This window comes from Chrysochloris asiatica, unplaced genomic scaffold (assembly GCF_000296735.1).
Source record: "Chrysochloris asiatica unplaced genomic scaffold, ChrAsi1.0 scaffold00136, whole genome shotgun sequence".
NCBI lineage: Eukaryota > Metazoa > Chordata > Mammalia > Afrosoricida > Chrysochloridae > Chrysochloris > Chrysochloris asiatica.
In genome coordinates, this window is record NW_006408654.1 from 1,858,585 (window position 1) to 1,875,882 (window position 17,298).

General features: G+C 39.2%; 1 protein-coding gene across 1 annotated transcript in view; it reads left to right on the forward strand.

Moving 5' to 3' along the window:
- The window catches only part of ATP1B3 (ATPase, Na+/K+ transporting, beta 3 polypeptide), a 51,074-nt gene extending 34,292 nt beyond the window's left edge, over positions 1–16,782 (forward strand). The window contains exons 3-7 of the mRNA XM_006869868.1: positions 1,456–1,563; positions 4,395–4,579; positions 7,085–7,135; positions 12,081–12,164; positions 16,609–16,782. Coding sequence (XP_006869930.1) covers positions 1,456–1,563; positions 4,395–4,579; positions 7,085–7,135; positions 12,081–12,164; positions 16,609–16,782 — 602 coding nt within the window. The remainder of the gene's footprint in view (positions 1–1,455; positions 1,564–4,394; positions 4,580–7,084; positions 7,136–12,080; positions 12,165–16,608) is intronic.
- The last annotated feature ends 516 nt before the right edge of the window (positions 16,783–17,298 follow it).

The window sequence follows — 17,298 nt, forward strand, 5'->3', positions numbered from 1 at the left end:
AACCATGGCAATGAAACGATATACGATAGAATGAATGTAAAACTAATGTTCTCCCATGTAAACTATCATATAATTCACAATAAAACATTAAAAAAAAATTCAGCTTACGCATTCAGGTGTTAACACAGTTTTTTTCTCTAGGTTGAATACTTTTTAATTACCTTAGAACTTGAATCATATAAAAAGGTGTAATCATTTTTAGAAATAGATACCTTCTTTAAATTTTTTCTATTTTGAAAATCTGGATGATATATGTTGGGTTTCTTAAAAGTTGTTAGTCTTTGTTAGTGTTGCTATAACAGAAATACCATAAGTAAGTGATTTTAAAGAACAGAAATTTACTTTTTCACAGTTTGTTGTTAAATGCATTCGAGTTGGTTCTGACCCATAGCAACCCCGCATAAGGTTTCTGAGAAGCGACTGGTGAGGTTGAACTGCTGACCTTGCAGTTCAAATAGACTTTGCAGTCCAGTTCATTAATCTACAATGCCACACCAGGACTCCTTTTCATAGTTTAGGAAGATAGAAATCTGATTTCAGGGCTTTATTGACTCTGGGAAAAGATCTCAACAACCAGAACGTATTTTTCATTAGTAGAAAACTATTGTAAATATAGAGCAATACGTGTTATTGCCGAAAGAATGTTTGACCATAGAGGTAACCGTTGTTGTTAGTGCCATCAGGTCAGTTTTCAACTCCCAAATCCCAGGTGACACAGTAGAGGTGCCCACTAGGATTTTCTAGGCTGTCATCTTGACAGGAGCATTACAGATCACCAGGGCTTTTTCCTACAAAGCTGCTGAGTAGGTTTGAACTGCCAAACTCAGCTAATGGCCAAGTGCTTAAAAAAACTTGTCCCTATGAATGTTTCCAGATAGTTGTGATTTGGATAACAAAAGTCCTTAGACTTTGATTTGCTGAAAAATGTCCCCATACATTAATGACAAATTGGAAAAACTTTAAAAAAAAAAATAATGTATATGGTAGGAAAATGAATGTGGAAAATAAAGAATAAAACTTAACCTTTTTTGTAGTGAACTATTGATTATAATTAACTGTAGATAATCACTTTTGGGTCCTGGTGTGGCACTGTGGGTGAATGTGCTGGTATGCAAAGTTACTTTGAACCGTAAGGTCAGCAGTTCAAGCTCACCAGCTGCTCCTCAGAAACCCTATATAGACTCGCTACGGGTCAGAGCCAACTCAGTGGCACTTAACAGCAACAATTAATTTTAGTCAAATTGGTAATTCGGATTCTGAGATCATTTTGAAGAATTGGACATTCTCTCACTTAGATATCTCTATACCTTATAATGAAGGGGCTTTGGTGGCACAACAGGTAAGCGCTTGATTGCTAATGACCAGGTTCTTGAGACCTGCTCTTAGGGATAAGAATAAGGAGAGAAGGGAGTGTGGCCTACTTCATTTCCCCCTTTTCTTTTATCTCTCTAATAGGACTTACAGTTTTCCCAAAACCAGTGACTGCGTTGGAATATTCATTCAGTTTGTCTGATGTAGGTTCCTATGAAAAATACATTAAAGACCTTGAACATTTTCTAAAATGTAAGTATGTTTTCCGGAGTAAGATAAAAGATCATAGTTACTGAAACTGGCAACTACATTATGATTGCTTGTAGAAATATCATTCATAGAGTTTATTTTACGTTCGTTTCCTGTTAAACTGTAGACAACTATAGAGTACTGATGTGGCACTGTATAATAAGGGCTGGACTGCTAACTGCATGGTCCGCAGTTCAAACCCACCAGCTGCTCTTAGGAAACCTTGTACAGTTGCTGTGCCACTTAACAGCAACAACATAAACAACTAAAGGAGCCCCAGTGACACTGTGAGTTAGGTCTTGAACTGCTCGCCACAATGTCGGCGGTTCAAACCCACCAACCTCCCCACAGGAGACCAATGAGGCTGTTGCGCCCATGAAGGTTTACGATGTCTTGATAACTGTAAGGAGCAGTTCTTCTCTGTCCTACAGGGTCACCGTGAGTCAGAACCAACTCAGTGGCAGTGAGTTCGGGATAAGACAACTAAAGAGGAGTTTATAATGGGCTTAGTCAAGTTTGTTTTAAAAATGTATGATTAGTAAAATAACTCTTATTATTGGAGGGGGATCCCTGGGTGGTGCAAGCCATTTGCAATTGGCTACTAATCAAAAAGTTGGCTGTTCAAACCCATCCAAAAGTCCATTATGGGGAAATAGGACTATCCACTTCTATAAAGATTATAGTTGAGCAAATCTTACGGGGCAGTTCTACTCTTATTGTGTGGACTTGACTTTGGTAGCAGTAGATTTGGTTTACAAGTTGGGCTGCTGTCCTCATGGTCAGCAGTTTGTAACTACCAGCGGTTCCACAGGAGAAAGATGAGGCTTTCTGCGCCTATAAAGATTTACAGCCTCAGAAACCCTCTACAGGGTCACTGTGAGTCAGAACCACCAACTCAGTGGCGCACAACCACCACCAGGTTTGGATTTGTGGGTTTGGGTTTATATTATATAAAAGCATGCCTCTTGAGTATTGCTTTGGATCCAGTGTATTGTTTGTGTGGGAAACCGGCAACAACATAAATATATATATTTATGTTGCTTTTTTTTTATAATGCAGATTTTTTTTTTTTTTAACCTTGTGAATTGAGTGAAGGTTTACTGAGCAGATCATCAGTACCACATTCAACAAATCATACACTTCGTTTCAATATAACGATTACAATCCCATCCGTGTACCATCACTTCAACCTCTGTTCACTTTAACTCTTGCACTCCTCCCTGTGCCTTCTGTTTCTGTCATCTTTCCACTCCTAGTATACAGCATTTTAAAACATAGAAAATTGTTTATTCCTTTGTGTTTTACACACCTGGGGATTGATACGAAATTACATTCAATTCTGCTTTCAGATGCTAAAAGCACTCTGACAGCTTGTCTTTGTTTTATTAAAATAAGCAGAGAACAAGTGAAATATCTATGTCTATGTCTGATACTTTTTAACAATTGCTTTTTAGAGCAATTTTATGAAGAATTGTTCAAGAAAGTACAGAGAATTCCCACGTATCCCCAGTCCCCTTTGCAAATGATTATTCCTGTTACTAACATTTTGCATTCTTGTGGTCATCTGTTACAATTAATGAAGCAATACTGATACACTGTGTTTATTAACTAAGGGAACAGTGGTGGTCCATGGTAGAATTTTCACCTTCTGAGATACACATTGGACTGCTAACCATAAGGTCAGCAGTTCAAGTTCACCAGGTTATTATGGGTCAGAACCAATTCAGCAGCACTTAACAACAACAGCATGTGGTTTTATGCTCAGCAAGTATTCCTCATGTGCAGATACCACCTGCCCTGTCAGTGGAGGCTTGCATGTTTTTCTGACACTGAGCAGGTTTCATTAGAGTATCCAGATTAAGACAGACTAGGAAGAAAAACTAGGCGATCGATTTCTGAAAATCCCCGTTGAGGGAACCTATGGATCACAAGGATCTGATTAGCACTTATTGTGGGGGTAGTGTAGGGCCAGGCAGCATCTCCCCTTTAGTTGTAGGTGGGCTTGCCATGAGTTGGGGGCCGACTCAGCAGCAGCTCACAACAGCAATTTGTAACTGAAGCCCGTAGTTTGCATCACATTAGAGTTTACTCTCTGTGTGAGACAGCGTGTACCATTATAGATTCATACAGACTTGTTTCAGTGTGTTAAGAACCTATTTATTCTTCATATCCTCGAGCCCCTGGAAACCACTGAACGTGCTGCTGTCTCTTTGTTTAGCCTCCTACCAATCAAGGGGCTTCAGAGAGTTCATGAGAAAATGCCATTCTCTTTTATTTCTGATTTTCTGTAAATTGTCTTATTTCTTACCACCTCCATTGCTCCTGGCCTTACCAAGTCACCACCTCCACTCTTCTGGATTCCCTGCCTCCAGCCCCACCACCAGTAGTCTACTGTCAAAACAGCTTCTGCGAGCTTTTAAGAATTAAAATCACAACATGAACCTCTGTCTTGGTCTCTGTAACACGTCAAGGAACTTAACAGAGACCTTAAGGCACTAGCCAGAGCCCTGGCAGTCCGTGCTGAGGCAGGGGCCATGCCTTATGATGTCCATCTTCTGTGTTGGGCCTAGCATATAGAAAAGGTCATCAGAAGTTAGAAACTGTGGCCATGGCCACAGCCAACACAGGGCAACAAAAGAGATTGCTCTATGATCCAGGTATTTTAGAGTGCTGGACATTATTAAGTTAAAAGAGTCACATTCTTTCTCTCAAGTTAACTGATAATTAGGGTTGCAGTTTTGCCTTTGAAGAACATTTTCCAAAGGTGATATGTTCTTAGTTATTTTTAATCTTTTGATTTGGTTGATGTGTGTGCACAAATGTTTCCTTTTTAGTATATCACTTAGATGAACAGAAGAATCTCACGGCCTGTGCTGATGGAGTGCTTTTTGAACAGAAGGGCCCTGTTTATACTGCATGTCAGTTTCCTCTTCATTTACTGGGAAAATGCAGTGGCATAAATGATCGTGATTATGGCTATTCCGAAGGAAACCCTTGTATTCTTGTGAAAATGAACAGAGTACGTATATATTTTACTACTGCTGCTGCTTTTATTTAATATCTTTTGATAGAAATCTGGCAAATGTCTTTAGATTGCAAAGGCACGCCAGCTGTGACATTTATTGATCTTTGGTGGGAGGACTAATACGGCAAAAAAGGTTGTTTTATAAATTAGTGATGAATTAGAGAATGGAGTAACTTAAGCCTTTCCTTTTGGAATTAGCTACATGAGTTTCCGGGTTAGAGTAATGCTTGAAGGGACAGTGTCCTCCTGGTTGCCATGACCAAAGCCTGACTTTGGTTAGGTTCAGTGGTCATCTTTGAATCCCAGGTGGAACCTATAAAGTTTTGGCTTTCTTAACCTTTCTGAGCTATTTAGTAGCAGCACATAGTTTCTTACTTAGTATATGTGTATGTAATTGAAATGTAGAAATGTAAATAAAATTGTCTAATGAGCTTAGTGATGTATTGTAGTTATAACCTAAAGACCAGAAGTTTGCTATCTTGTACAGAAGAGCACCTGACTTATATAACTGTTGCGGTAGAGAGGTGCGCCAAACATATAACAATTGCTCCACCAGGGCTCTTTATATGTTGTTATTGAAGTTAAGTGCCGACAAGTCAGTTCTGACCCATAGCAACCCTGTACAGGGTTTCCAAGGAGCAGCTGGTGAGCTTGAACCACCAACCTTGGGGTTCATTCAGACTGACTTTGCAGTCCAGCACATTGACCCACAGCACCACACCAAGACTCCAGCTCTGTATATAGACACTAACAAATTAAAAAGCTATTGCTTTCCACACATAATAAAAAGTACAGGTAGTCCCTGGCTTATGACAGGGTTCCTTTCCTACATCTCCCTTTGTAAGTTGGTTCTGTCAGTAAATCAATAGCTTTTTTTTGCCTTTGGGGGTTGGAAACATTACATACAAATTTGTAACTCCAACATTAACAATTTCTTCATTTTCAGACATAGTGATGGTCATTACTCAAATACATCGTAAGTCAGGATCTATCTGTAATGGAGAAATTGTGGAGTCCTGGTGTGGTGCTGTGGGCTAATGCATCAGACTGCAAAGTTGTTTGAACTGCAAGGTCGGTGGTTCAAGCTCACCAGCTGCTCCTTGGAAGCCCTATACAGGGTCACTGTGGGTCGGAACCGACTCGACAGCACTTCACAACAACAACAGGGTGGTGTACTGTAGGATAAGCACTGGATCGCAAGGTTGACGGTTCAATCCACCAGCCATTCCTTGGGAACCCTTTACAGGGTTGCTGTGAGTCGGAGCTGAATCAGTGGCACCTAACAACAACAACCTCAGTGTGCAATAGTTAAGCTCTTTTAACAGAAATGATAGCAGTTTGAACTCAGCCAGCAGCTCTGAAGGAGAAGGATCTGACACTTTGTTCCCATAAACATTACAGCCCAAGAGATTGTATGGGGCACTTCTCCATAACACATGGGTTTCTACAGCCTGGACAGTACCCAATAGCAACAATGTGAAATAAGGTGATCTGGTTTATATGAGGAATTCAGTTTATTCATTTGTTACAGGAAAGCCCAATTGTCTAGGCATATCCTCACAAACACCTAGATTGGTAAAATCTATTCTTCTAAAGGCAAGAGCAAGTCCCAGTTCCTTTTCTCAAGACCAGCCTTCTTCAGCTTCTTTTCTTTTTCGTGGCATTGCTAAAAGATGAGAATCTGAACTGAGGCTTGCTGATATGACAGTGGCTCTTCAGGTCTTATAGGAGGACAGCATGAGAACTCACGGGTCATGTGAGCTGTAATGAAACAAGCAAGGGACTAAATGGCCAGTAGAGTTTAACATGCAAGGGTAATTACTGTTTTTGAGGTTATTATAGGTTGGAATCATTACTTGTCTTTTGGAAGGAATATTTATTTACATTTACAGGTATTAAATGTAGTGCCTGTAAAATTCAGAATCCGAGAAAATCTCCTTCCTGAAATAGATGCATAAAAACCCGTCACCATTCACACAAGAGTTAGTTATATCAGTTACTACATTCTTGATGTATACATGAAAGTGACCTCTTCTTCACAAAACTCAACGGTGGCGTTCTCCCCAGTTGTGTGCATTTTGTGGAACAGATAGATGTAAATATGATAAGGCTCTGTTGGGAATATGGAAAAATGCATGTTAAAGATTATGACCTGATTAATCCATTTTCATCAGGAGTAATTCACTTTTCTGCTATGCCTCTGAAGCTCTGAATATTTACATTAAATGACTTGTTTGTAGAAATAAAATTTTAAGGGTTTTTGTTTGTTCTTGTAAGAGGGAAGAAAGTGATATGGTTAGGTCAATTCTTTGGTGGTGGCTTTATTTTCTAAGTCGCTTCAGAACAGTAAGCAGACATCTAATGACTGGGGTATGATGAAGCCGTGTTAATACCTAGAGTTATTGTTAATCTTAACCCTCCACTGCTGATCCCAGCAACAAACGGGGGGATTCTACTATATATGCAATACTTAAATGCCTCAATGTTTTTAAATCTTAGATCATTGGATTAAAACCTAAAGGAAAACCGAGGATATTATGTACTTCAAAGGTTAGTATTATCCAAAAAATAACTGAACTTTCTTAAAACTTTTTCTTGAAGTTTAATGACTTTTGTCATTTTTTTCCTTCTCATATTTTTGAAGTCGTCTTTAATGTCATGCTCAGAAATACAAAATTATAGCAAACTTTTGTAGGTATCCCTCTGTCTTTGCTACTGATAATTTTTAAAAAGTGCTCTCTGTGTCTATCTGACTTCACATACATTGCCCTATATGTACTGGTGCCGTTCTTCACCAGTTCTGTGAATTACATTTATTTTTCTAGCTGATATCTCAGAAATTGTGATGGTATCTTAATGCTACAAGATTTTATTTTTCTTTCTTCTTGTTAAGTGTTGTCCAGTTAGTTCCAACTCATAGCAGCCGTGTATAGTGTTTCCAAGCAGTGGCTGGTGAGTCTGAACTGCCAACTTTGCCATCCACTGCTTTATCGAACAGCGTCACACCAAAATTGGCATGCTGATCTGTGAGATTTAATGAAATATATGGTACATTTTCCTTGAGGTGGAGAGACATTGTGTTTCTCCCACTATCTCTGTTTTTTCCAGAGTTCTGTGCAGTTTTCATCTCATAACTTGTTTTGTTTTCTCTCCATGCTGCAAATACAACTAAGACAAATATGTAAATGGTGGGTAAGAGTTCTGAGGAGAAACTGTTGAGTTCTTAGCTTAGTTTTATCATTATGCTAAATATTACCATTTCAACTCAAATTGTGTCAATATTTTACTTGAAATGTTGAATTCACTTTGAAAGCAGTTGTAATTGCTTTTAACCACAAATAGATTTCTCATTTGGGCTTTTTCTTTTTCATGATATTTAAACTTGATCAGATTATCAGGATCACTTGGAGAGCTTATTGACCCACAGATCATTGGCAGGAGTGCAAAATTTTAATTTCTAACAAGTTTCCAGGTGATACTGATGTTATTGGTTAAGGGCACACACTTTGCTGCTCTAGAATATTTTTGTAATTTCTTAAGATTTATTTATTCACTAGCGTTCTTGAAGATTTAGATGCTAAACTTCAGCCAGACAGAAGAGCCAATTTAGAATCTTTTACCTGTCTGTAGCATATTTTGACTTTGCTTGTGAGTGGGCTACAGACATAAGCTTGCAATGAAGGATCTGTGAGAAAATCATACAAAGTCCCTACAAAGGGTAAAAGCCTTCCCTTTATATTGTATGTGTTTTTTTTCCAACTGTTATGTAGGCTTTGCTTTCATAGCAGTTAGAAACTAAAGCTATAATGGTTAGTATTTCAGTTTGCTATATCCATTTTGCTTTGAAAGAGATATGTGTTAAGTACGTGGAATATTTGAAAATTGTGGTGTTTTTGTTTTGTGCATTTATTTAGTTGTGGATTTTGCATTTTACACCTAGATTATACACAAAGGTGGAATTCATCCTGTAGAACAGATGAAAGATTGTAGTTATAATTGCTTTTTTCCATTAGAAGTATCTACATCAGGTGTTTAAGTTTATAATCCCTAGTTTGCTTGATTTTTAAGAATGCGCATGTCTTTTATTTCATCTTACATTCTTAACAGTTTGATCTGCTCTAACTGCTTTTATTCAAGTTATAAAAAAGAAAAAAAAAAATCCTACCATTGACTTGATTCAGAATCATAGAGACCCTACGTAGAGTTTCCAGGACACTAAATTTTCACAGGAGCAGGCAGCCTCATCTTTATCCCAGAGTCGCTGGTGGGCTTGAATAGCCAACCATGTGGTTAGCGGTCCAGTGCCCATCCTTACAGCACCACCAGGGCGCCTTATTTAAGTTGTTTTTGGTAAGTGCTGTTGAGTCAATTTCAACTCATAATGACCCTGTCCTGTATAGGGTTTGAGGAGTGGCTGGTGGGTTTGAACTGCCAGCCTCTCGATTAGTAGTCCAGTACTTACCCTACAGTACCACCCCAGGACCTGAAAAAACAGAGACATTGTTGCCATAACATGATCTTAGAGGTTGTTTTTTTAAAACTTCTATCAATTTAAAAGGATGATTCTGCAAAAGATGTAAATTGTTATTTATATGTCTTCCATCATTTATTTTCTTACCACAAAAATTAATCATGATCCTTTTTTTAATTAGGAAAAATACATATAAAACAAGTCATCCAGGTTCTTAGAAAAGAACGTCAAGGATGCATCACTCTAAACTATATCCTTGTCGCTGAAATACACATCTCAGTACTTCACAAAGTATATAAAATACAAGTTAAAGAAAAATCCTGCTAAGATTAGGTACAAACCAAGTTAACCCATGATGTCTACCACACTGGATGATGTTAAGTGAGTAACCTGGACTCAGCCTACATTCCCTTCTCTGTCACCCATCCTGCACACCTAGGCTGTAAAGTCCAAATGAAGTGTAGGTATAAGTGTGGTATCAGGTAAGAAACACAGAAGTGCTCAATAAATTTTGCCATGTGGCACTGCAGGTTAATGCACTGAACTACAAGGTAGGTGGTTCAAGCTCACCTGTCGCTCACAACAGGGTTGCTGTGAGTCAGAACTGACTCAATAGCCCTTAACAGCAACTATTAGGTTGAGCCCTGGCTTGGTGATACAGGATAAATGCTGGTCTGGTGACAAGGTGAGCCATTCAGATTCACCAGCCACTCTCAGGAAACCCTATCTAGGGTCACTGAGCCAGAACCGACTTGGCAGCACACATTATTAGTTGAAAAAATAATGTATTAATGTTTTCCATTTGAAAATAATTCATTGTTACATAAATGACTTATTTTAACTTAAGCAGTACAGAAACATTGATCAATTATCAAAAGAAAACTAACGGAATATCTCTGTGTGTTCCTATGAATTGAAGATCTGTGATGACACTGTGAGTTAAGCATTGAGCTGTTTGAAACCTCGAGGTTAGCTGTTCAAACCCATCAGCCCCCTCTGTGGAGAAAGATAAGGCTGTCTGCTCCTGTGAAGATTTACAGTCTTGGAAACATATATAGGTTGCTATGAGTCGAAATTGGTTTTCTGTGAATTAACCTCAGATATTTAGGAAACCTTCTTTGAACAAAGGTAACTAGTCCATCCAGTCTCCTCTTTTCATGCATCCTTGATTCAGATCTTTACAAGTTATTCTTGTGGGGTAACCGCTAGTGGTATAAATGGTTAAGACTGGTTTTTGTAACTTGAAAGACTGGCAACTTAGAACCCACCCTGAGGCACCTCAGACCTGATTGTCTGCTTCCTAAAGACCCTAAGCCCTATGGTGCAGTTGTGTTCTGCACACATGGGGTTGCCGTGAGTCGGAATTGACTCAGTATCTCACAGCATTGTTCTATACTTTGCCCTGTCCTGTGTGTGTCTCTTGTCTGTGTTCTCAATCTCACCCACATACGGGTGCTGTATCATGATCCTGACATTCAATAGGCAGGAGTAGGGCTTCTACGTTTTAGTTTTACTGTGCTGTTTTATATGTACTTTCTTTTTTCTTCCTTTTTTTTCCTATGTTTTCAAAAATAGATATTAGTTTATTCAGATCTAGGATTCAGTAATGTTTGATTTTTATTAGAGCAACAACAAATATGCCACTTACTTTGATTATTGTGGTCTGTTTACTAGAAACAGGACTACTGTTGTTGTTAAGTGCCAGAGAGTTGGTTCTGACTTAAGTTGTTAGTGCCATCATATCAGATGTGATTTAAATGACTGTGTAGCCCAGCACATTAGCCCACAGTGCCACACCAGAACTCCTGATTTATATAGTGACTCCTATATAGGGTTTCAAGGAGCTCTGGTAGCATAATGGTTACGAATCAGGCTGCTAACCTCTCAAGGTCGGCAGTTTGAAACTACCAGCTGTTCCATGGGAGAAACATGAGGCTTTCTGCTCCCGTAAAGATTTACAGCCTCGGAAACCCTGTGCAGGGTCACTATGAGTCGGAACCGACTCCACGGTACTAAACAACATACCCGGTTTCAGAGGAGTGGCCGGTGGTTTTGGACAGCGTCCTTTGTGTTTCCTACAGTGCCTTGCCAGGATTCCTAGGGCTACTCGGAATGTGTTTAATTTAAACATGAGAATTTTCATAAAAAGCTTACTCAGTATCAAGAATCCAAGTGAATTAGACCATCAACGCTTCTAAGCTTTGTGTGCTTATAGTGTTGATTTTTTAACAGCCGTATAATGTAGTGGACACACAGTGCTTGTTGGTTTATGCATGCTCATAGAGTTGTTCATGGGTTGTATGTGGTATTTAAATTTATTACATGCTTTGCTTTGTTGTTAAGTGCCGTCAAGTCGGTTCCGACCCAAGCAACCCTATATAGGGTTTCTTAGGAGCAGCTGGTGAGTTTGAACTGCTAATCTTGCAGTTCAAACGACTTTGCAGTCTGGCATTAACCCACAGCGCCACACCAGGACTCCATGTTTTGCTTGGGTTACCCTAAATGTTCCCCTGTGGCTACTTTATCACATGGAATTATTGGACCTGCTGACTTCCAGGCCTTAGTGCTGTATTCTACCAGACTGCAGCTTGTGGCAACTGTTGGCTTTCCAGTGTGGAAGCACAGTATTTTATATTCATTTTGGGGAAACATCAGTGTCGGACCCTGGTACTTGCCTGCTTTCAGTGGCCAGAGAACTGGCACTTGGCGTTAGTTTGTAGGAGTAGATAAATTGTCCTGGCAGTGAAGAGGAGTCAGAAGGACTCTCAGAAATAAGGGCACAGGGTATGATGGGAAATATAACAAGAACCAGGGCTGGTTAGGGTCAAGGGTTTAATTGTGTAGTTATTTCCAGTCAAGATGAGCAAGTCCACTCTCAAAAATATAGTTTAAAAAAAAATAAAAAACTTGTGTTGATATGGTTGTAGCTACATTGAATTTCTTCATCCTGTTAATAATTGATATTGCTTAAATTTGCTCTGTTTTTATATGCCTAAAAATATTTTCTTTTGTTTTCAACTTTAGAATGAAGAAGTGACAGTTGAGACTTACCCTTCCGAAGGATTTATTGACTTGAAATATTTTCCATATTATGGGAAAAAACTGCATGTAAGTATTTAGTGTCTTAAATGATACTGTTTTTGGAAATCAGCACATGTGTATTAAAACACCACTAGTCTGACCTGTCCTGGGTTACTTGATCATCATCTCTCCTGGTTTTTTAAAACAAATGGTGATGTTAGATGGAAATTCTACACTTACAATCAGAACCCAAAACCCAAACAGATAAATTATGGTTTTAGTTTTAAAATGCCATTTCTATTATAAAAGTAGTGTGTGAATATTTAGAGAATGTAGAAAAGTTAACATGTAAGTTTGTTTTGTGATAATGTACACATGCATTATCATTAACATCGCATGCAAGTGAAGTTTGGCTAAAGATAATTCACACATAGCTGCAACAGCACATTGACAGGGAGCTGCCAGAGGTTCAGGCTAGATTCAAATGGGGGAATGAAAAGAGGGATACCATTGCTGATGTCCGATGGATCTTGGCTGAAAGCAGAGAATATCAGGAAGATGTTTACCTGTGCTTTCTTGACTACGCAAAGGTCTTCGATTGTGTGGATCATGACAAGCTATGGACAACATTGCGAAGTATGAGTATTCCAGAACACTTAATTGTACTCATGAGGAATCTGTATGTGGACCAAAAAGCAGCTGTTCAAACAGAAGCTGGTTTAAAATTAAGAAAGGTGTACAACAGGGGTGTGTTTTTTACCATACTTATTCAGTCTGTATGCTGAGCAAATAATTCGAGAAGCTGGATTATATATGAAGAACCACGTGGCATCAGGACTGGAGGAAGACACATTAACAACCTGCAACATGCAGATAATACAACCTTGGACTTCCGGTTGGGGGTACATCCTTGGAAAACCAGGTAGGGTACACTCCAGTGAGAATGGAGGGGGATCTCACGAAGGAAGTGCTCATAGAACAACTCCAGCGCTCCAGATCTACCATAAGATCCAGGATGTCAGTTTCCCGTACTCGCAAGTGAAAAAATCACGATATTAAGGAAAATACGGGCAACTTAGGAATCTGGAGACTGGACTCCTCAGCGACTACCCCGCCCCAGCAGAGTTTAGAGGGCAGGGCTAAAGCCAGCCCTGCTCAGAAAGCAGCACTTTCAGCACAAAAAAAAAAGACGCGGGAAACTACACATTTCTCCCTCTCTCAACCTGGACATCAGGCGGGACAGTTTCCCATTGAACAGAAAGAGGGAGCTTGGTGGTGACTTACGATGTCACCCACAGACCTACAGACCCAAAAGCTCCCCAGCTGAACCCAATGACACTTGGGATAGGCTCTAACCGCAAGCGACCTAATGCAGCGTTCTGAAGCTGTGGGTCTGAGTGGGAGCGGGGCACCTCACTTTTCTCCCAGGTAGCAGCTTGGAATTTCCAGCTATTGTCCTAGCAATCCATGACCACTGCGCTGCCCGAGCTCCCTGTGCAGGACCAATTCAAACCAATCTGTAAAACCCCAGCATAATAGGACTTAGCCATCCCGAGATTTGCACTGAGCACACGCAGATAACTAACTGACCTTCAGAAACAAAAATAGTGGACAATCTTTCTCCCATTAACTCCCCAATATCTACTCGCACACCCCAACGGTAGTGACTAGAGGAGGGGCCTGAGTGGTCACCCCCTGCTGGAGGCTTCTAATTGCACACAACACTGACGGTGTAGCATGGGACAGTTGAACACTGCTTCATTTCTCCTCCAAAGTGGTGATTTTTGTCTATGCATGTATATTACTTTTGCTTTTGGTCCTTTTGATCACACATCTTTCCTGGAGGTGGGAGCTTTTCCTCCCCACGTCACCTAAGAAGAGGCAGCAGTCGTGGCTATATAGCCAAGCTATAAGCATACCCCATAATATTCCACCACTGAGACAAGACCTAACAGCGCCTGCTAAGCATTACATGCAATAAGGGAAGCCTATCTCCTGATCATATTCACCAGGAGACACCCAGTAATCAAACAACTAACGTTCAAGCGTTCACTTAAAAAAATAATAATCATGACGAATAAGAAGCAATAAACCTTATTGAAACACATCCAAAAACAGAAGAGATCCGGTTCTGGAGATGCCTTGAGAGGGAATTTAGGAAAATGATATGGAAACAAATTCAAATGTTCTGAAAAGGGGTGGAGGAAAACAAGGAAGAAGTAAGAAAAGTACTTCAAGAGCAGTCAAATAATACTGATACATCATTGGAAACAATTCAAAACCTGCAAAAAGATGTCCAGATGATTAATAATAAGATATCAGAAATGGACAATACACTGAAAGGGGAAAGGAGCAAATTAGAAAAGATGAAAGCCAGAACTAGCAAACTGGAAGACAAATCTCTCAATACTACTAAAATACAAGAGCAAGTATAAAAAAGGATAAAACAAATTGAAGAGAGTCTAAGATTCATGATGGATAACATGAAGAGGAATAATGTAAGAATTATAGGTATTCCGGAACTGTTGGCATTCTGGAACAAGAAGAATCAGAGAAGATAACTGAAGAGCTTCTGAAAGAAAATTTCTCTAACATCTTGAAAGATAAGATAAACATTCAAGCCAAACGTACCTCAGGAAGGATAGATGCCAAAAGAAAGTCTCCAAGACATACAATAATCAAGCTCTCCAAAATCAAAGACAGAAAGAATACTAAAAGCTACCAGGGAGAAGAGAAATGTCACTTAATAAAGGCAAGCAAATTAGATTAAGCTCTGACTATTCAGAACTATTTTTAAGTATCATTAGCAAAATTTTACATGCTTGCAGTATTAATGATATTGTCCAATCCAATCAGTGTTGTACAAGTAACTATCTTCCAAATTTCTTGCATAGATGAGTGAGTGCCTCCAGTGCTACATCAGTTTGTCGTAAGATTTCAATTTGTATTCCATCAATTCCCAGAGCCTTGTTCTTTGCCAATGCCTTCAATACACTTTGGTCTTCTTCCTTCAGGATCACTGACTCTTACTCATATGCTACCTCTTGAAATGGCTGAAGAGTGACCATTTCTTTGTGTTACAGTGACTCTGTGTATTCCTTCCGTCTTCTTTTGATGCTTTCTGCATTATTCAGTAATTTGCCCATTTATTGTTAAGTACCGTGGAGCTGGTTCCAACTCATAGTGATCCTGTGCAGGGTTTCTGAGGCTACAAATCTTTACAGGAGCAGAAATCTTCATCTTTCAACCGTGGAACAGCTGGTAGTTTCAAACTGTCAACCTTGAGGTTAGCAGCCTGATTCACAACACTTTGTCTTTTCTAGCTGCCCTTTGAAATTTTCTATTCAGCTCTTTGGACTCCTCATTCCATTTACTTGAGCTTCTCTACTCTGGAGAGCAAGTTTCAGAGTCTCTTCTGACATCCAGCATCGTTTCTATCACCAAGGCCTAATTTTCCAACTACTGATCCTTCCTCTCTGTTCCCAACCTTTGCATTCCAGTCACCACTAATAATCAGTAATACATCTTGATTGCATGTTTGATCAATTTCAGACTGAAAAAGTTGGTAGAATTCTTCAATTTCATCATCAGTGGCTTTAGTGGTTGGTGCATAAATGTGAATAATAATACTATTATTAACTGATCTTCCTTATAGGTGTATGCATGTTAACCTATCAGACACCGTTGTACTTCAAGACATATCTTGAAATGTTCTTTTTGATGACAAATGTGACACTATTCCTCTTCAATTTGTTATTCCCCACATAGTAAACTATGTGGACTTCAGATTCAAAATGACCAATACCTGTCTATTTCAGATCACTGATTTCTAGGATATTGATGTTTATGCTTTCCATTATCTTTGACAACTTTCAATTTTCCTATAGATACATACTTCATACATTCCATGTTCTTATTTTCCATGTTCTCAATTTGAATTGTGCCCATCAGCAAATAAAGGTCCTGAAAGTTTTCATCTATTTGTGTCATCACGGTCAACTCTACTTTGAGGAGGCTGCTCTTCCCCAGTCACATTTTGAGTGCCTTCCAACCTGAAGGACTCATCTTCCTACACTATATCTCAAAATAATTCTGGAGCTCTTCATCATGTTTCATTCAGTATTCTGGTGCTGATAGTGTTCCACTGCTTTCATAAAGTTGTTAGTGACTCAAGTATTTGGAAGTTGTCCATCTCTCCTTCCTACTTTGTCTTAATCTGAAAGTTTATATATAACTTGTCCACCATGAGTAACCCTGCTGGAATTAAAACACTGGTGGTATAGCTTCCATAACAACAACAACACGCAAACCACCACAGTATATGGCAAACTGACAGGTGAGCGGTGAACGATTATCAATACAAATGAAATATAAAATGAATTAAATTTTCAGCTTTTTTTAAAAACACGAATAGAAAAGGTCTGCTTAATAAATTAAGTTCTTGGGTCATGTTTTTTTTTTTTTTTTTTCATATAGAGAATTATAGATGCAGTCACAGTCTATTTTAATAGTGTTTTCCTTTATTTGCCAGGTGGGATATCGACAGCCAATAGTTGCTGTCCAGGTATCGTTTAGTCCTCTTAACAGTACCCGGAAAGAAGCGACCTTTGACTGCAAGATTGATGGATCACCCAACCTAAAAAACCAAGATGACCGCGACAAGTTTTTGGGACGAATTGCATTCAAAATCACAGTGAATGCATAGTATAAGTAGGATGTCTGTACAGAGTAAATGTTGTGTTGTCTGTCTTCATTTTGTATCAGCTGGACCTGCCATTCTAGAATGAGACCACCTTGGAGAAAGGTGGGTGATACGTGACACTGGGGTAACATCATAGTGTGCTTCAGATCATAATGTTCCTGTCCTCCGAAGTAACTGCCTGTTGCCTCTGCTGCCCTTTGATCCAGTGTACAGATGTCATAGTAGGGACTGGTAAATACCTGACTGATAGCATGTATAATGGGGGTCTGATCCTATTTTTATGTGGTTTAATTGCCAAGTGTCTAAAGCTTAATGTGCTCTGTGCTCTGTAAATACTTTATGGATTTAACACTGGTTAACTGTCATTTTGATGCCAACACAATTTTAGGGATAAAAGAATAAATGGTACCTGACCAACATTAAGTGACTGTACAGCTGCAATAAATGTGTGTGGAGACCCCTAAAGCTGTGTGTGTGAGGAGGAAAAAAGAAATAAAAGTGGATTTGAAAGTGTTATCG